This window comes from Pipra filicauda, unplaced genomic scaffold (assembly GCF_003945595.2).
Source record: "Pipra filicauda isolate LSUMZ 115617 unplaced genomic scaffold, ASM394559v2 scaffold570_size292671_pilon, whole genome shotgun sequence".
Lineage (NCBI taxonomy): Eukaryota > Metazoa > Chordata > Aves > Passeriformes > Pipridae > Pipra > Pipra filicauda.
Window position 1 is genome coordinate 145,461 of NW_024104721.1, and position 20,105 is coordinate 165,565.

The 20,105-nt window shown below is 56.2% G+C and overlaps 1 protein-coding gene across 5 annotated transcripts in view; it reads left to right on the forward strand.

Annotated features, from left to right (window-relative positions):
* The first annotated feature begins 1,152 nt into the window (after positions 1 to 1,152).
* RAB11FIP5 (RAB11 family interacting protein 5) overlaps positions 1,153 to 20,105 on the forward strand; it is a 41,220-nt gene continuing 22,267 nt past the window's right edge. For 4 of the 5 annotated variants that reach the window (XR_005565899.1, XM_039387525.1, XM_039387526.1 and 1 more), the window contains exons 1-3: positions 1,155 to 1,647; positions 16,613 to 17,052; positions 18,821 to 19,535. Coding sequence is in view for 4 of the 5 variants with exons in the window: in XM_039387525.1 (XP_039243459.1) it covers positions 1,268 to 1,647; positions 16,613 to 17,052; positions 18,821 to 19,535 (1,535 nt within the window). In the remaining variant the exon portion in view is untranslated. Of the gene's footprint in view, positions 1,648 to 16,612; positions 17,053 to 18,820; positions 19,536 to 20,105 lie in introns of all 5 variants that reach the window. The other variant, XM_039387528.1, reaches the window with a different exon arrangement.

A 20,105-nucleotide genomic window follows, 5' to 3' on the forward strand; every position in this document is an offset into this window, starting at 1 on the left:
CCAGGTTTGGGGGGATTCGGGGGGGGCTCCAGCAGCCAGAGGAGAACACACAGGTTGGAATGTGCAGTGGGTGTTGGTGCGGGCACAGACACGCCGGGGGGTGGAATCACCTGGGCATGGACACACCGGGGTGTGGAAACAGCTGGGCATGGACACACCTGGGCGTGGACACACCTGGATGTGGATACAGCTGGGCACAGACGCACCAGGGTGTGGCATCACCTGGACATGGACACATCTGGGCATGGACACAGCTGGGTGTGGACACACCTGGGCATGGACACATGTGTTTGTGTGTGTTCCTTTATGTGCATGGACACACCTGAGCATGGACACACGTGTGTGTGTGTGTGTGTTCCTTTATGTGCATGGAGATATCTGGGCACGGACACATCTGGGCATGGACACACCTGGGTGTGGACACACCAGGGTGTAGAAACACCTGGATGTGGACGCACCTGGGCATGGACACATGTGTGTGTGTGTGTGTGTGTGTGTGTTCCTCCATGTGCACGGACTCACCTGGGCATGGACATATCTGGGCATGGACACACCTGGGCATGGACACACGTGTGTGTGTGTATGTGTGTGTTTCTTTATGTGCATGGACATACCTGGGCATGGACACACCTGGGCTTGGACACATCTGGACATGGACACGTGTGTGTGTGTGTGCGTTTCTTTATGTGCATGGACTCACGGGCTGTGGACACACCTGGGGCACAGGTGAGACCCTCAAACGGCCCCCCCGGGGTTGGGCGTGGCCCGCCCTGCTCTGACCACTCCCCCCAACAACTCTGACCCCGCCCCCAGACGGCTGACCACGCCCCCGGTTTTGACCACGCCCCCGCCGTCTAGATGTGTCGGAGGTGGGTGCGCGAAGGGGGCGGGGCCGACGCGGATCGTAGGCGGGGTTAACACCGGGCGTGGAGGAGGCGGGGCCAAGGCCGGTCATGGGCGGAGCCGGAGCGGACAGGGGCGTGGCTAGCGCCAGGTGGGGCGGGGTCAAACCCTGTCGGGGGCGTGACCAGCCCTGGGAGCGGGGGGCGTGGCCAGCGCGATGGAGGCGTGGCCAGGGATTACGGGGCGCGGCTCAGTGCCCGTTGTGGGCGGGGCCTGACCGTTGTGGGCGGGGCCGGGGCGGGGGCGGTGTCCCTCTCGCTGCGGCAGCGGCGGCTCCGAGCGGGGCCCGGCGCGGCCCTGCCCGCTTTTCCCGGCTCTTCCCCGCCCGTTCCCGGCCGTTCCCCCGGCTCCCCCCGGGCCGGCCATGGCGCTGCTGCGGGCGGCCGCGCTGCCGGCCGAGGGCGGCCCGGCCTGGCTGCCCACGCACGTCCAGGTGACGGTGGTGCGGGCCCGCGGGCTGCGCTGCAAGGGCGGCACCGGCAAAGGCAAAGCGGGCGGCAGCGACGCGTACACCGTGATCCAGCTGGGCCGCGAGAAGTACAGCACCTCGGTGGCCGAGAAGAGCGGCGGCAGCCCCGAGTGGAGGGAGGAATGTGCCTTCGAGCTGCCCCCCGAGCCCGGGCCCCGCGCCGGGCTGGTGCTCACCGTGATGCACCGGGCGCTGGTGGGCATGGACCGATTCCTGGGACAGGCCGTGGTGCCCCTGGAGCCCGCCCGGCAGCGCGGGAGGGAGCCCGACGAGCGGTGAGTGCGGCCGGGGGGGCACAGCCCGGGGGGGGGGGTATGGGGTGGCCCTGGGTGGGTGTCCTGGGGTCACTGGCTACCCCAGGGTGGGCATCATGGGGTCCTTGTCTATCCCAGGGTGGTGTCACGGCACCCCTGGGTGCCCCTGGATGGATGTCATGGGGTCCTTGTGCACCCCAGAGTGTGTGTCATGGGGTCCCTGGGTACCCCGTGGGCGTCATGGAGTCCCTGTGCTTGCCAGGATGGGCACATGGAATCCCTGTGTACCCTGGCGTGGGTGTCATGGGGTCCCTGTGGTCCCAGGGTGGTGTCATGGCATCCCTGGATTCTCCAGGATGGGTGTTGTGGGGTCCTTGTGTGCCCTGGGCAGATGTCTTGGGGTCCCTGTGTTCCCCAGGACAGGTATCTTGGGGTCCCTGGGTACCTCAGGATGGGCATCAGGAGGCCACTGTGTGCCCTGGATGGGTGTCAGGGGGTCACTGTGTGCCCTGGATGGGTGTCAGGGGGTCACTGTGTGCCCCAGGGTGGACACATGGAATCCCTGCATGCCATGGGATGGCTGTCATTGGATCACTGTGTGGCCCAGGATGGGCGTTGTGGGGTCCCTGGGTACCCCAGGGTGGGTGTCCTGGGGTCCCTGTGTGCCCCAGGATGGGTGCTCGAGGAGGAAGGGCAGCACAGGACCCATGGACACCCTAAGGAGGGTGTCACAGGGATTGGGGTGTGATGGGGTCCAGGGAAGGCCTTTCCAAGAGGTCATCTGCCATCCATGGGCTGTGCATCCACCGGGAAGGGTTGTCACTGGGAAGGGTGTCCCAGAGGGTGGGGTGGGGTCTGTGTGTCACCCAGGAAGGACATTGCAGGACACGGGGTGTCACAGGGCCCGTGGATGCTCCAGGAAGGACGTTGTGGGGGATGTAGGACATCACGTGTGCTCCAGGAAGGATGTGGTGGAGGATGGGATGGCTCAGGGCCCCTCCATCCCCCCTGGAAGGGAGACAAGGCACTGCAGGATCCATCCTCCCCCCAGGCAGGGGGGTCCAGGGGATGAGATGCCCCAAGGTCCCTCTGCATCCCGTGGGGGTTTTCCAGGGATCTGTCTCCTGGGAAGCCGTGGCACAGCTGCAGGTCGTGGTTTGTCCCCCCCAGCTCCGTGGGACCATCGGTGTCACCTCCCAGTTTGGGGGTCTGCACCCCTCCAGCATAAATCCCTGTATGTGTGTGAATTCCTCATCTTCCTCCTTCCCCCAGAAGGGTTTAAAACAATCATAACGTTTCCCGAGCCTTTGCCAAGCACAGAAATGCAGGAATGTGGCCGAAATTCCTTTAGGGAAGAAGTTTTTAGGGGCTTTGTTCCGGGCGGACCTGGCTGGGCTGTGCCTCCGGGAGTGTCCCCCCTGCTCCCTGGCCCCCTGGATCCCGGGAATTCAGCTGGATTGCTGCCCGAAGCTGCGGGCTTGGAGAGGGACCTCCCTCACCCCCCTACCCGGGGCAGCGGAGGGAGTGGGATTGGAGTGAAAAGGGGCTGGAAAAAACTTTTCCCGTGGAGAAAACGCGGCTCCGCAGCCCTTGGAGATTCCTGATTTGCCCTAAAATGGGAGCGTGGGGAAGGAGGAGCGGTGACTAACCCCGGAGATGGTGTCTGGGTGTTTCCCCGCCGGCGTTTATTTTGCTTTCCTTAGCAAAATGCCTGGAGAGCGGGCGGTGCTGGGGCTGGATCGGGATTCTTGGGGCCCTAATTGAAACCAGGACGACTCCGGAGAGAGCCACGGCCTGGCAGGAGAGACGAGTGGTTCTGGCACGGGGGGATGTGGAAGAACTCCCCGTCCGTCCTTCCTGTGGTTTTGGGAATGGAGCTGGGATAGGAGCTGGGAGCTCGAGGAAAGCCACGCTCCCAGTGGGAAAAGTTTACAGAGCTGTGCAAAGCAGGGGCCCCAAGGTTTGGGAGGCTGAGCCCATGGACTCGTCTCAAAGGTCTCCAAGGGCGTCAGGGGCTGTTAATCCCATGGGAGCAACGTCCAGTGTGGCTGGACAGCGTGTCACAGCTCCTGGTTATCCTGCATTGGATAGTCCTGGGGGATTTGGGCTGTGAGGCTGGAGATCCCCAGGAATTTTTGAAAAGGCTCCAGGGAGACCTTTCAGCATATTCGAGTTCCCAAAGGGGCTCCAAGAGAGTTGTAGAGGGACTTGGGACAAGGGATGGAAGGACAGGACAAGGGGGAATGGCTTCCCACTGCCAGAGGGCAGGGATAGGTGGGATATTGGGAAGGAATTGCTGGCTGGGAGGGTGGGGAGGCCCTGGCACAGGTTGCCCAGATTCCTGGAAGTGTCCAAGGCCAGGTTGGACAGGGCTTGGAGCAACCTGGGCTAGTGGAAGGTGTCCCTGCCCATGGCAAGGAGTTGGAACTGGATGATTTTTATGGCCCCTTCCAAACCAACCCATTCCATGATTCTCCAGCTGGCTCTCTGTCTCCCTCCCTTCCTGCAGCTTTGCTTGCATAAGGAAAATTTACTTCCCCTTGCAGTATTTGGGATCACAAGAGCTTTGAAGGCTCTTTATCTTCACCCTTGGCCCCTGAGGATGGAAGTGAGCACAGAAAACATGGAGAGCTCTCACCCTGTGCCAGGAGCATCTCTGCTCGCTCCAAGCCCGGAGCTGGAAGGTGTCCCCAGGGTGGGTGACAGCTTTGCAGCGTGGAAGAAGCTGCATTTTTTTTTAGAGAGAGGAATCCCAAGAGCTGGAGCTTGTCCAGCCAGGTGGGAGAAGGATCGTGGGGAGTCCGGGAGCCACCGGAGCTTCCAACCGGCTCCTGACGTCTGGTGTGGCCCCCGTTGCAAACAACTTTTGTTTAGGAGGAAATTTTTTAGTCCTAGATGAAAAAAGAGCAAAACAAACAGAGGCTCCCACCCTCCTGGCCCAGGCCTGTGCCCTGGAGATAACCGGGGGGGGGTGGTGGGAGTTGGGGCTGTGCCAGGCGCTGCTTTTTGGGATCCCGTCTCCGGCCCTCACTCCTGGGCACAAACCCGCTGCCAGCTGGGATGGGATCCTGCCTAAAAAAGGCCTCCATTGTCAGTGTGTTGACCTTGCTCTCGTTTTCCTGCTGATTTTTTATTGCATGGAAACTTCACCGGTGGATAATTATGATCCTTGTTTTCGGCTCGGTGGAAAATGTTCCGTCAAAACTTGGACTCTTCTCCGGGAACGCGCCGGTGGCCGGGGGTGTTGATGAGCTGCTTTGTCCGGCTCAGTTCTCGGTCGTTTCAGTGTTTTGCCGGAAGAAAATCAACTCCTGGAGTTGCACAAGAGCAGCCTGAGAGCTCCCGTGGCCTTTTTGGGCATCCCAAGGCTTGTCCCACGCTCCGGCAGCTCCAGGGATTGGGCTTGGCAGGCAGAGCAGGGGCTGAGGATCCCGTCATTTCTCCCTTTCCACTTGAGCCATCCCACATCCAAAAAGCCCTGTGCCTGGGCAGGATGCTCCTGGTCTTCACCTCCCCCTCCCAGGACTCGGTCCCTGCAGCTCTCTGTGCTGCTTCATTTTTTGGGAAGTCAAAAAAAACGTGGCAGGTGGTGATTCCCTCCCAAAGCAGGGCCCAGCCCAGAAGAAGAGGGATTTTTTGGGTACTCACAAGGCAGCTGTTGCTTCTGCTTCCTGACATCCAGGAAATGCCCTTGGAGTCTCCCAAAGGGTCTCCCTCCTGTTTCCCTGTGATGTGGCAGCAAGACAGGGACTGTCACCTCCATGTCCACAACATCAGCAGGAATCTGGGGAGGCTGGAAATGCATCCAGCAAAAAACAAGCTTCCATCTGACACCCATCAGGCTGTGTTTTCATTAAGTCATGGAATGGTTTGGGTTGGAAGGGGCCTTAAAGATCATCTTGTTCCAGACCCTGCCGTGGGCAGGGACACCTTCCACTAGCCCAGGGTGCTCGAGCCTGGCCTTGGACACTTCCAGGGATCCAGGGGCAGCCACAGCTTCTCTGCCCAACCTGGGACAGGGCCTCAACACCTTCCCAGCCAACAATTCCTTCCCAATATCCCATCTAACCCTGCCCTCTGACAGTGGGAAGCTATTTCCCCTTGTCCTGTCCTTCCACCCCTTGTCCCCAGTCCCTCTCTGAGGCACTTGGAGACCTTTTCCCCTTGGCCAAGGTGTCACATCCCTTGGGTGGGGTCTCAGCACTGAGGGGGGTAGGAGGTACCTGGAAACACCTGCAGGGTTGGACCCCGGATCTCTCTGTGTGGGGACCCAAAATATCCTTGATTTTACTGCCTGGGCTGTGGTGGGAAGGAGCAGTGGGCATCCAGGGCTTCCTCGGCTGGCGGAAGAAAACCCCAACTGTCATTCCTTCCTTTCTCCCTCTTGGAAATACCGTTTTCCATTTGCCTGCTGTCCCTAAGACCTCCCAGCCCCTCAGAAATGGGAAAGGTTGACGCCGTGAGTCTGCTGGCCGTGCAAACACCGGGCTGCTGGAGCAAAATCCAAGGCTTTCCAGCAGTGGGATCTCGTGTTGAAGGGGATGATGATAAGTGTGGCAGGAGTCATGATTCCTGGCTCTGGTGTTTTCCTGCAGTGCCTTGCAGTCATTCTCTGGTTGCTGCCTTGGATCAGGAACGACGGCAGCGCGTGGCCGTCGGCGTCTCTGCGACAGGGAAGTTGCCTTGGGAAGTTGTTCCCCCTGCAAAATTAGCTCAGCTCCGAGTTCCCCAAAGCCCTTCCGTGCTTCACTTCCCTTTACTTGTTCCTGTTCCTCCCCAGCTGTGGAGGGGGAGCCTGGGCTTGTGTGGAGCCGCAGCATCTCCACCCTGGCAGCAGGAGTGGGACAATCTCCTCCCGCTCCATCAGCAAAGGAGTTTCCCTCTGGATGCTGAACTTCTCCAGCCAAGGTCCTTGAGGCTACCAGGGCTTTTCCTGCTCCGTGCCATGATGGAGCTCTTTTGGGCTGAGGCTCAGTGGAGAAGAGACAGGGAATTCCTTGGGTTTGGGGGGAAGATGTCATGGAGACAGGCCGAGATGGCAGAGAAGGAGTTTGTGAGTCCCATCACTGCCTGGAGCTCTGTGGCTTGGCATGGAGAGGGAGAAGCAGCTGAGGGGAAGGAAAGGGCTGATCCAGAGGCACATCCAAGGCTGATCTGGAAAGTCAGTAATGGGTGCTGTCCATCTGCTCAGCAGTATGGGGGACTTTGGAGGCTCCCAAACTCCCTCAAGACCAAGGGATGATCCCCAAATTCACCAGGCACTTTTCCCTCCCCCTCTGTAGCGGGACCCATCACATCCCCTCCTTGCTGTGGCCAGTGCTTTCCCTGGCACTGTCCTTGTGCTTTCCCAGGGATAGATCCACCCTAATCTCCTCCTCCAGCCCCTCTGGACCTGTGTCAGCCTGTGCTGTGCTTGTGGCCACCTCCCTCCCTCATCAAATTAAAGGCAGGAGCTCATTAGCAGTGGAGCCCTTCGGGGCTGTGGCATCTCTGGGATGTGGTGCTTGTTGTCATTCCCATCTCTGACATATCTGGGATGCTTGTTGTCATTCCCATTGCGGCTTTGGCTCCTCCTGCATCTCCCAGGGGAGACTTTTCACACCCTTTCTGCTCCCAGTCGGGCACCAGCTGAGGCCAAAGTGCTGCAGTTGTGTCCTTGGCACGTCTGTCCTTAAGCCTGGGAGAGGAAGAGCCCTGGCAGGGGGTGGGGAGGAAATCGCTGCTCCGTGATGGATTCGGGATGGAAAGTTTTAATCCAAGGGCAAGGAGGAGCCCTTTTCCCTGGGGGCTGCCATCAGAGGTGCCAATGAAGGTCTTGGAGGTGGCCCAGGAGCAGCAGGGAGCTCCCTGGAGGCCCTGAGCTGTGATGAAACCCGTGTTTTGGGGCTGGAAACGCAGCTCTGGGGGGGGTTGTTGTGTCTCCTCTGAGCCAGGAAACACCCTGGAGTGTTGAAATCAGGGGGAGGAGAGGGTCAGTGCTGCCAAAAATCAGGTCAGGATGCTCTGTGTGCTGTGGGAGGGCAGCCAGGCCTCGGGATAACGTCCTTGGTGGCCGGCTGGTCCCAAGCAAGTGTTTCCCCCCAGTTGTGACCCCCAAGGTGCTTCTTGGGGCTTAATTTTCCTCCTGCCTGCCCAGTTAACCCCATTTTCACCCATTTCCACTGCTGGTTTAAGGAGTTTAAGGTCCTTGCTCTGTCCTGCTCCGAGTAAACTCTGATTTTTCTTGTTTTTTAAAAGATATTGGAGTGGTTTGATCCCAAGTCTGGCATCTTGGGTTTGGTCTGTCGGTGGCCTGTCGCCCTCCATCATCTTAAAACCCCAAAAAGCTGCAGATTCAGGCTTTTTCCTCTGTTTCACACTAATTTTCAGGGCCCTGGTTTCCTCCAGCTGCAAAAAAACCTTCAGTCAGCTCGGAAAACACCTCAATCCTGTCGGAACAAAGCTCCAGACGCTGGGGTGGAACCGGTGCTGTTGCTTGTGCTGAGTTCAGCTGGTGCTTCAGGAGACTCCAAGGGGATTCCCTCCCTTCCCTACTGGCAAAGTGCCAGTCTTTGGTGCCCAGGAATGCAGGGTGGGCTCTGCTCTCTGCCCCTCTCGCCCTCCAAGGGATGGCTCAAAAGCAGGAGAGGAGTTTTTGGGGGATGCTCCTCGTGATTCCCCAGGGAATCTTCTCGGGGGTAGAGGAGTCCAGGAAAAACCTGGCATCCTCTCCACACGTGGTGTGTCAGGTGAAAATGGCCTTTAAGCCTTTGCTGCTGGGTCTCTTCCCACCCTGGAGCTTGTTGGAGCCTGCCCTTGGCACAGGTGTGCACATTCCTGCCCTGGGAATTTGCTTGCCCTGGCTGGGACACAGGGTTTGGCTTCCGGGATAGGGGTTTGGGGACTCCATCCCTGGGGCAGCATCCCGTGGATCCAAGTGTCTAAGCAGCTGCTGGGCTCAAAATTCCTTCCATTTTCCCTTTTCCCCCCTTTTTTGTGTCCGTGACTCATTCCCAGGAGCCCGTTGATGTGACAGATGGACAATCCACGCATGACCTGTTGCCAGAGCGGGTGTAGCCGGTATTTTAAGTTCCTTGGAGCCCTTGGGCTTGGTGTCCCTTTGGAGAACCGGCATTCCCAAGCCTCCCGTTGCCTCTGGGAACCGGGTTCTCCGTACAAACCCTGCCGTGATGCTTTTCCCAGCTGGAAGTAGGAAAGGATTTGCAGCAAAAAACCGTGTTTCTCCTGCCCATCCCGTGCACGTTGAGGTGCTCTAGGGGAACCTGTGGAGCAGCTCCTTGTGCTTTGCAGTCCTGCAAAATCAGCTCCGGGCTTGGCTTTTTTTTTTTTTAACCTTGGAATCTCGTGCAGCAGGTGATTGGATCACCCTCTCCCATCCTCACATGGGGACCTTGTCCCCGTGTCTTGTGGTGCTCGGGAAGTTCACGTCACTTGGTGACCCCAAACGTGGTTTGTTGGCTTGTTGGCAGCTGGAAAAACATGGGAAAACACAAACCTTGGATGCTCTGGAGTGGATAAATGCAGCTGGAGTGATCTCCTCCTGACTCCTGCTAGTACTGACTCCTCCTAGTACCACTTATAAATATTCCATGCTCCATTTTACAGCTCCTTAAATCTTCCCTCCTCCCCTCTTCCCTTCCTGTGCTGGAGAGAGGAAAAGCCTTGGATTTTCTCAGCCCAGAGTGGTTTGAGGTGAAGTTACTGCCCATGTTGTCATGTCCTGGTGGCTGAGAGCTCTTCTCCATCCCTGGTGTCTGTCCTGACCCAAAAATTGTCCCCCTCTGTGCCATCACATCCCCCTGTTTGCCTCTGCCAGCCGGCACAGGGGCTGTAGGGACAGATTTAGGAACAGTGGGGTGGTTGGGAAGCATCCTCTATCTCCTTGGAGTACAGGGACAAGGAAACAACTCCTCTGGGGGCTCTGTGGGTCACCCCAGTCCCCCCATAGCCAGGGAGGGAGTCCTGTGGGCCATTCCATGCGGGAATGAGGATGCTCAGGACCTTGCCAGGATGGACCTTGTCCATGGAGCACTGAGGTGCTGCAGGATCCGTGCATGAGGTGCCATGAGCTTGGACACAAGCAGGGCTGGGGTTATTCCTGGTTTTCAGGCCGTTCCCTGCCACTGAGTCCCACTGGAGTGACACTATCCCTGTTCCCGGCCCGTGAGCCGTGGGATGAGCCTTTCAGTGTGGGTCGGTGGTGGGATCTTCTCCCCCTGGGTTCCTGGTTGTCCCAGTGGGCTACATCCTGTTCCACCCCTCACCACACCTTCATTCCTGAGGAATTCCATTTAGGCAGCACCTCTGGAGCTGGCAGTGCCAAAGCTGGAGCCCGTTAGAGGGGCAGGGCAGAGCTGTTTCGTGGAGTTGTGTAATGAGCTCAGGGTGGAGGGGGGTTGGTTTCTGCGAGTTCTGTTTTCGAGCACTTCTCGGAAGGATGGAGAGATGAACTTCCCACCTCAGCTGCTCCATCTGCAGGGGAGGGAATCAGCCCTGTGTTTATTTTTCCAGCTGTGCTTTTAGCAGCTCCCAGGGCTCACCTGGCAAAACCAGCCGTCCAAAACCGACCCGAAAACCGACGCTGCGGAAAAGCTGCCGGCGGGGGAAGGAACACGGAGCCAGACAAAGAAAAGCACAAAATTCCCCGGGGTTGGGTTGTTTTCCACCCCTGTGCTTCCCTTCCCAGGCAGGTGAGCTCCAACTCTTGGCTCACCAAAATCTTCTTTGCTGTGTTCTCGAGGGGGTTGTGCCAAGAGGAGCCAACGTTCTTGTTTTCCTTGGATCGTCTTTTCTGTGCTCGGAGCTGCTCTGTCACTGTAGCAGCCCAAATAATCCTTAATTTAAGACTTGGGGCTCTTCTCTCCATCTCCAGCCAGGCTGACCTTGTTGCAGGGATGAATCAGCAGTAAATGTCAGGCTGGTGTGATCAGGGAAGAGGCTTTGGCTCCGTGTTGGGATGTGTCTGTCTCCAAAGTGCAGTTCAGGCGGATGAGTTGGGCAGGGCAGGAGAATTCCTGCTCAATTTGAGACAAACCTCGACCACCCTGGCAGTGCTCAGTGGTTTTGGGAGGCTTTTGGGAAGCACCTGATGGTTGAAGTGCTCCAGAAACACTCCAGCTGTGCATCCCTAAGGGACTTAATTTCCCAAGGAAGTGCTGGTAAAGCACTGGGACCAGTTTGAGAGTGAAACTGGAGACCTTTGTGCTCAGGGTGTGTTGAGCAGCTCCGGTGGGGCGAGGTAGGATCAGCTGAGCTGGAAGTTGGGCAGGGATCTCTTGGGGACCCCAGCTGGAGTCATGGGAGAGCAAAGGTGGTTCTTGGAAGGACCCATGTTCTCCCTGGAAGTGGAGCAGGATGGTGCCCGTGGCAGCTCTGAGAGTCGTGTTGTGTGCAACGCGTTGCTTGTCTGATCTAATCCCGGCATCCATTGGTATTCCCAAACCAGTGAAATGAGCTTGGATCACTCCAGGGCTTTGTCATGCTGATCCCTGAAACTGCTGATGGGCTGGAGGCCTTGGCTTTGTGCTTGGTTTTGTGCTGAGGGAGTTGTTTGGTCAGGAGGAGGGTGTGGAAAGGTGATGGAAAACCTCGGATCACGGGCAGCGTTGTCGTTCCATTGGGGTTGGCTCAGTACCCTGGTCATCCCAGCAGGTTATCCTCCCATCCCGGGAGGTTCTGGCATTGGCTCTATGTCCTGGTCATCCCAGGAGCTTGTCTTCCCATCCCAGGAGGTTTTGGGGTTGTCTCTGTGTCCTGGTCATCCCAGGAGCTTGTCCTCCCATCCCAGGAGGTTTTGGGGTTTCACTGTGTGTCCTGGTCATCCCAGGAGCTTGTCCTCCCATCCCAGCAGGTTTTGGGGTTTCACTGTGTGTCCTGGTCATCCCAGGAGCTTGTCCTCCCATCCCAGGAGGTTTTGGGGTTTCACTGTGTGTCCTGGTCATCCCAGGAGCTTGTCCTCCCATCCCAGGAGGTTTTGGGGTTTCACTGTGTGTCCTGGTCATCCCAGGAGCTTGTCCTCCCATCCCAGGAGGTTCTGGTGTTGGCTCTGTGTCCTGGTCATCCCAGCAGCTTGTCCTCCCATCCCAGTAGGTGTTGGGGTTGTCTCTGTGTCCTGATCATCCCAGGAGCTTGTCCTCCCATCCCAGGATTTGCTGGGTTGTCTCAAACCCAAAGGAATATTCTCATTGACAGGGAGAAAATCATGCCCAAGCCATTCCATGCCCAGCAGAAGGTTCCAAGGAGCGGGGTGTCCCTGTGCTCCCCATAAACTGTCACCTGCAGCCCCAGGGAGGACAAAGAGCAAGGAAAAGAGGATGGTGCTGACCCTGAGCAAATCCATCCTGTCCTCATCCCTCCTTAGCAAACATCCCTACGCTCCTGTTTCCACTCCAGGGTGTTTTTTCCCTTTGCTCAGCACTGGCCACCTTTCCGGTCCGGGATGCTGCTGGAGGATGAGGGGGGAAGCATGTGTTTTTTGGGAAGCTGGAGATACAGCAGTGCTTTGTGTGCAGCTCCCCGTGCCTCCAATTGATCCTGGCAACAGCAAACGTAAAAATAGACGCCGGGTGCCTTCTCCCAAACTTGCCTTTTGGCAGCCACTCCCTTCAAGTCTCCGTGGAAGTGAGTGGGAGGAGGGAGGGAAGGGATTCACTCCGAGTGTCTGGAGGCAGTTGGGATGTGCTGATTAACCAGGGTGACCTAAATGAGTGAGCACAGCCACGGGGTGGGGGCTGGGGAGGCCTCTGCCACACATGGATGCTCACAATCCGTGTTCCCAGCTTCCAAACCCCTTGGAGCACCTCTGGCTTCCCAGGAGCTGCCCCGGAACTCGCAGGGGCCTCCGGGTGCTTCCCGTTTCCGAGGGGTTCTCTGTTTGAGGTTTCCTCTCCCGGCTCCCTGTGATGGGGTGAGTTGCTGTTTCCTTCCCCCTCAGCCATCCCCGGGGCCTGGGGGCCTCTCCAGCCCCTTCCCTGCCACAGAATCCGTGGAGGACAGATCCTGGAATCCCCTATTTTGGGAGGATTCACCTCCAGCATGGTGCAACACTGCACCGAGGTGCTGGATCCAGGGAGTGTCAGAGGGAAGAATACACATTTTTTTAGGGAAAGCTAATTTCCTGAGCCTATGGTTTGTGTCTCCAGGCTGAATTCCCTGGATGTGTCCCATTGGAGATGTCCCTGAGCACACCTGGCTCTCCACGTGTCCAGGGCTGAGGTGTCTCAGCAGGAGCATCACTGATGATCCAGCAGTAGCTCACGGGGGAAGGAGCAGTTCTCCACAGAGCAGAAGGATGTGGATTTAGGACCAGGAGGCTGGGAAGCAGCTGGATTCATCCTCTGGGGTGCCCCTTTCCAGCTGTAGGGAGCAAGGGAAGGAGCACAGACTGGGGGGCCAAGCACATCTCCTTAGGTAGGAGCAATCCTGCTCCCCATCACCACCAGCTCTGGCTCTGGGACAAGACAGCCAGTTTAATTTAATTTTAATCTGATGTTAATCTAACTTTAATTTAATTTTTTTAACTGTCGGGCTGTGCCCCCTCCAAACCTTGTTAAGAACCCTCGGAGCAGGTGGCTGGAGATGAGTTTCTTATCCAGGATGTCCAGGGCAACGAGGAGCTGGATCCAAGCTGGTGCCACCTTCCTCAGGAGAGGCCTCCAAAACACCCCCAAGAAGCAGATCCTTGTGGTCCCATATCCCTGGTGCTGGATGTGCTTGGCACAACTTCCTCCCTCTTCCTGTGCTCCTCCAGCACCTCTTCCAGAGGTTTAACATGACCCAGTTCTGCTATTTCAAGCCTGGAAAAGGGGTTTTGTGGGCAGAACTGGTTTGTTTTTCCAGGTGTATCCTCTGTTCCCATAAAAGAGGTCGTGGCCCCCTTCAAAATGTGACCTTGGGTGGCCCCAATCCAGAAACCCCCAGCCAGGGAAGAAATATGGGAAACCAAGGGCTGTGGGATGAGGTTAATAGTGAAATTATGCTGTGGAATTTTGATTTTTAGCTGAGCTGGGACTCGCAGCCCTCCCCAGGGCCAAGCAGTGTTTGCACCACCCTGTTCCACTGGAACTGATTCATAAAAACCCAGGAACACACGACGTGTGGAACAACTTAATCCTCCCAAACACTCGTCCGGTGCCACAAACTGAGCCTAAAAATAGCCCTGTTGCCTGTTGGAGGTGTAGTCCTGACTGTTTGCCGACTGTGGATGAGGTCTTGGGATCCAAAAATAGCTCCTTAATCCCACGCCAGCACAAGCAGGGGCTTTTCCTTCAACAGATGCTTTTTGGAGCAGCTCAGGCCGAGCCCCCAAATTCCTTTTAATGCCCACAAGATTGGAAGGGTTGGGATGGGAGATGCTGTTCCCTCTCATCATCCTCAGAAGCTCGTGCCTTTCCTTGTGTTAATCCTCCCAGATTCCTCCTATTTTTTTTTTTTCCATGGGATGACATAAGGTGTAAAAACTACTTTTGAGAGTTTTTTGTTGTTTTTCCTGCGAAATGATTCAGCCCCCAAATCTCTCCTTTCCCAGCTGCCAGGCTGCTCCAGCCCTTCCCTCTTGAACTTCTTCCAGCTCTTGAATTCAACTAAACAATATTGGATGTTCCAGGCAGCCTTTTCCCCTCCAATCCTACGGGAAGTGTCCTCCTGACTCACCTGCTCCTTCTCCCTGGCAGTGGATTGGCCCATTCTGGTGTCTTTTTGCTGCTGGTGTTTTGCTCTAAGGGGTTAATGCTGCTTTTTTTTTCCCCATTGATTTTGTTTTTCCTGCCTGCCTGGATATTTTGAAGCTCAAAGCCTGGGTACTGAAAATTGTGCAGTGGGAATCCTGTGGGATGGGATAAGGGAGTGGTGGGAACAGGAATGCACTCACTGGGGATTTAATTTTGTGTGTGTTCCCAGCAAAGTTCCAGGCTCTGTCCTTCCTGCATTTTGAATTAATTGGTGAAGGACCTGGGTGCTTCCAGCTGTGCACTTGGAATATTTATCAGGGAATTAGGGGGTCTGTGCTCCATTCACAGAATGGTTTGGGTTTGGGTGACCTTAAAGTTCACCTTGTTCCACCCCTGCCGTGGGCAGGGACACCTTCCACTAGCCCAGGTTGCTCCAAACCCCATCCAACCTGTTCTTGGACAATTCCAGGGAATGGTGTAGCCTTCCCAGGCTTCTCAGCTCCTCCCTTCATCCAGGATGTGATAAATTCCCCGGCAGCAATAGGGAAACTTCTGGAGAACACAATTATACTTCTCTCCTTGCCCTGGTGATTTCAGCCTGGTCACACCCACCTCCATCCCAGCACGTTTTCCTTCCCTATTGTTTTTTTTTCTTCTCAGTGATTTTGCTCTCCAAGTGGATGTAAAACACCACTGGGATATTTTATTTTCTGGGAAAATGTTAACCCAGGTCCAGAAATGTCTTCCAGCTCCCATTGCTGTGTCTTTCACCCAGGATGGACAACGTGGAGAAATAGGGTCTGTCCTGAACCTACAGCTTTCCTTGGGCCTTGTTAAGGGGAATTTTAATCATACATTCATCTTTTAATATTTTGATTTGGGAGGGAGCAGAGCTACCAGGGCAGTGGCTGTGCTGGAGACCTGCTCATCCTGCTGCAGCTGCCCTGGAAAGCAGCACCTGGAATGGGGCAGAAAGATGGAGCATCCTGTGGGAGAAGGGAGCGAAGGACCGCTGGGTTGGCAGAGATTTTTGGGAAGAAACTGTTCCCTTGTGGCCTGTGTTTGGTGCTGCCCCATCCAAACATGGAAATAGAGAACTAGAAGGTGGCTCTGGGCATGTCTTGCTGTGGTGTCCTCTCTCCCACCTTTCATTCCCACTGGCAGGAAGCAAGACTCCTCTCCCAGAGGTTGCTCCGTGCCCTTCCCGTGGAAGGATTGGGACCTAAATGGAGGTTGGGATTATTTTTGCCTTGTGCAGTGGATGGTTTGGAGGCTTTCCCCATGTTCCTGCCGTGCAGAGCTCTGGAGCACAGTCCATATTCCAGGTTTTGTGGGGGGCAGGACAGCGGGAAGCATCCCAGGGATCCCGCTGTGGAGTCAGTGGGAGCCTCTGAGGTGGTGGACATGGCCAACATCTCCTTCTGGAGCTCTCACCAGGCAGGAGAATTCCATCAGCCAGCTGTGGGAATGCAGATATTTCCCGAAAATCAGTAACCTGGGTAGAGTTGGGTTGAGTAGTTGCTTCACAGAAGGTTCTCCTTCCCATAAAGGACTCCCAGGATTCACCATCCTCGAAGCACTTGATGCAAGGACACTTTGAGTCAAACCTGAGCACCTTTATTTTGGGTGAGACACAGAAGGTCTGGCAGAAAGTTATTTTGATGGATGTCGTTGGGAGCCTTTGCCATTCCGGGTCTGCCTGGAGGATTTGTTGAGTCACCGGCTCTGGAATATTTCATCCAGGAGCACAAAGCGCCGTCGGCTTTTTCTTTCCAACCTGAGCTCGCAGCAACCTGACAAGTGACCCTACAAAAATTGGGCCACTGGTAGCATTCCCTGGAAAAGCACAGTGGTGTCTGACAGCAAGGTGGCGTTTTCCAGGTTATTTAGTGGAAGGACAGTGTTTAGGACAAGGGCAGGGATGGAGATGGAGCTCTTACAATGTGGTTGAGGGGTGTCTCTGACTCGGGTTTTAGGTGGTACCTGGGACTCTTAGAACAGAATCATGGAATCATTAAGGTTGGAAAAGCCCTCCAAGATCATGGAGTCCAACCTGTGACTGATCCCCACCTTGTCACCCAACCCAGAGCACTGAGTGCCATGTCCAGTTGTTCCTTGGACACCTCCAGGGGTGGGGACTCCACCACCTCCCAGGGCATCCCCTTCCAATGTTTAACAACCCTTTCCATGAAGAAACTCGTGCTAGATAGCACTGGTGCCTTCTCCCACCCCAGCAGCATCTTCTCCAGAGTTTTCCTGGCTTGTGACTCTTGGAAATGACAGAGGCACCTTTCCTTTTCTTTCCTCTCTGGCTCCAGGTGGCACAAGCTGCACTCCAAGGCCGGGAAGAAGGAGAAGGAGCGGGGTGAGATCCTGGTGAGCATCCAGTTCACACGGAACAACCTCACGGCCAGCATGTTCGACCTGTCCATGAAGGATAAACCACGGTCACCCTTCGGGAAGCTGAAGGACAAGGTGACAGGCAAGAAGAAATACGACCTGGAGTCGGCCTCTGCCATCATCCCCAGCAGCCTGGGCGGCCTGGACGTGGAGGATGACTACGAAATGGGGGGCAAGAAGGCCAAAGTCAAGGGCTTTTTCCTGAAGAACAAGCTGCGCAAGTCGTCCCTGACGCAATCCAACACTTCCCTGGGATCCGACAGCACCATCTCCTCTGCCAGCCTAAGCTTGGCAGCAAATGCTCCTGAGGTAACCAAATCCCCGAGCAGACACAGCAGTCTGTCCATGGAGCGCTCTGGTAAGAGGATCATGGATAATCCCTCCCCCCTTTTTTTTTTTTTTCCCCACTCTTTTTTTTCCTTTGTAAAGGACTGTTGAGACTTTCTTGCAAATCTGTTAACTAATTACTGACCTAATCATGGAATCGTAGGAATGTGGGGTTATTTGGGTTGGAAAAGCCCTCTGAGATTGTCAAGTCCAGCACTGCCAAGGCCACCACTGACCCATGTCCCCAGGTGCCACATCCACAGGGATTTTAAATCCCTCCAGGGATGGGGACTCCACCACTGCCCTGGGCAGCTGTGCCAGGGCTGCACAACCATGATGAAATTTTCCCCAGTATCCAACCTGACCCTCCCCTGGAGCAACTTGAGGCCGTTCCCTCTCCTCCTGTCCCTTGTTCCCTGGGAGCAGAGCCCGACCCCCCCCGGCTCCCCCCTCCTGTCAGGGAGTTGCAGAGCCAGAAGGTCCCCCCGAGCCTCCTTTTCTCCAGGCTGAGAATCAACGTCCTGCAAAAACCCTCTGAGATCTTCTGCCTTCTGCCTTTGTGCTCGGCAGGACGGGGAGAAACATCCAAGATTTTGCTTTTCCGTGCCTGGCTCACGTTGATGCTCCCTGTCCTTCCCGCAGCGCCACGAGCTCCCGGGATACGAGGGTTCCTCAGGGCTGTTTCTTCCCACCCCTCAAAGCGGGTCCCTGACACTGGAAGGCCCCAGGAGAGGGCTGGGGGAAGCTGCTGCTGCCCTGCACTGGGTCACTGGTCTAACGAGCCGCCTCCGGCTTGGAGGCAAAGCCGGAGCAGTGCCCAGTTCCCGGTGATTAAAACAATCCGAGCTCTTGGCTCCCGGAGAGCGGCGATTTCCAAACAAAAAAGGCCCTTGTAGGGAATTAATTCTCGCCGTCCCTTGAAAACGAAATATGTCATTAGGTGGTTTAATTGGCTGGCCACAGCCAATTCCCGGATTGGGTGGGAGATGCCGGAGGGTTTTTGCTGGATGACGTTCCCACATGTCGTGTCCGTGGCTGGAGAGCGAGTTGAGACACTGCCCTGATCCCATCATCCTTGGCATGAACCTTCCATCTAATGCCAGTTCCCGTGGCAGGGGCTTGGAACTAGATAATCTGTAAGGTGTTTTCCAACCCAAACCGTTCCATGATCCTATGAAGGAAACATCTCCAGCCAGGAGGGGAGAGCAGCTGGTTGTCACCTCAATCCAGGCAGTCCTTGTCTCTGGGTCCTCCACGATTTTTAACCCCAAAAGTCTGCAGTATCCACAAGGTTGTAGAATCATGGAATTGTTAAGGTTGGAAAAGACCTTTAAGATCCTCAAGTCCAACCCTCAGGGCAGTTGAGAGGGAGATGAAGGCACTGGATTCTCCTGGCTTGTCATACCTGGCTGGTTGGAGCAGAGCTCAGGGCCTTGTCATCTCCTAATCATGCAAACTCCAAAGTCACACAGAAGCATTAAACCCTCTAAGTAGTTTCTGGGGAGTTCCTTGCATCTATTATCCATCTCAGATCCTCTCAGATCCTCTCAGACAAGGGGCTTATGTTACAGAGTCTCCTCTCTGGGTCCTGCAGTGGGAGGTGACGTGCTCAGGGAAAATATTGTGTGTCCTGTATCCCCACTTAGTTGTGTCCCGGGCTCTGCATTTTGAATTTAATTATAATCCAGTGGAGCCCGGGAGCTGGGATGATTTCAAGGCTCTCTTTAGTGTTTGCAGGTAGGAGATAATGCTGCTTGTCACATCCTCACCTCTGTTTTGTGCTCAATCTCCCCCCCCAGTGAAAGACTATTTGCCGTCTCCCAAGCTGACCCACAAGAGAGCGTTCAGCGACGACGTCTCCCAGGTCAGCCCGGTCCTGGAGCCCAAAGCAATCCAAAGCCTGAAGCCAAAGAACGATCCCGTGTCCCGTTCTTCCCTCTGCATCAACGGGAGCCACGTTTACAGCGACGAGCCCGCCCCGAAGAGCCCCGCGCTGGTGCCGCCCGGCTCTGCCCCGCTGCCCGTGCCCGCCGTGCCCAGGAGGCAGGACGAGGGGTTCGGCTTCACCCCGCTCCATCCCGACCCCCACGAGGCGCCCTGGGGGGTCGGCGGCTTCGAGAGGCCTCAGCAGAGGGATGAGCTGAGGTTCATCCCGTCTCCTCCCAGCTTAGCCCTGCAGGAAGAGCTCAAGGTCTCCACGAAGGCCGTCACCCTCAGCAACCACCTGGGCAGAGCCAGGATGGAGGAGAGCAGCCGCCTGGAGAACAAGCCCACCCAAGCCGCGGCACCCGTGGGCTTCTCCTCGGACAAACAGCCCGAGGAGGCGAGGAAGGAAGAGAAGAAACCAAAAGGTGGCTTCTTCCACCACGGGGGCAACCGGAGCGAGGCGGGGAGCAAAGGCCAGGGGGAGAAAGCGGGACCCTCCGTCCAGGCCGCGGCGGCGGGAGACGAGAGGAGTAAGAGCAGCGGCTGGTTTGGTTCAAAGGAGCCCAAAGATTCCCCTCAGAAACCCAGGTCAGTGGAAAGGGGGTGTGGAGATATCCAGGCTGTTGATTCCTGCCCCAAATTCCCGCCTTCAGAGGCTGGGAAACGCTCCCGGGATCAGCGGAGCGCCGGCCCCGCTGCTCGGGCGAGGCCACAGCAGGGAAGAGGCTTCCTTGGTCTTAAATGTCTCAAAGGGAAGGGGATTTTTCCTGGATTCTCTCCTGGCTTCTGCCACAGCCCAACTCTGTTTATCCTTGCGGGATGTGTTTTCCACTCAGGGAGGGAGGGATCCTCTTCGTGGAGAGGTTTCCCTCTGCAGGGTGAGGCTCAGGGTGTGGTCACACCAGGTGTTTCTGTGGCCTTGAAATAAAGGATCATTATCCTTTAATTAGCTGAAAAGGCTTCCCTGGAAGCCAGTGTGGGATGTGGGATATCATGACATGTAATCACATTATTTTTATTAACCTCCCACCCCTTCTGCGTGGTCTGGTCACTTTGATAACTTGAGATATTATTAATAGTCCCAAAGTCACTAATCCCAACCCTGCTCTTTCCTCTTCCCATTCCACCCAGCCTTCCCTTCTTATGAATCTCTAACTG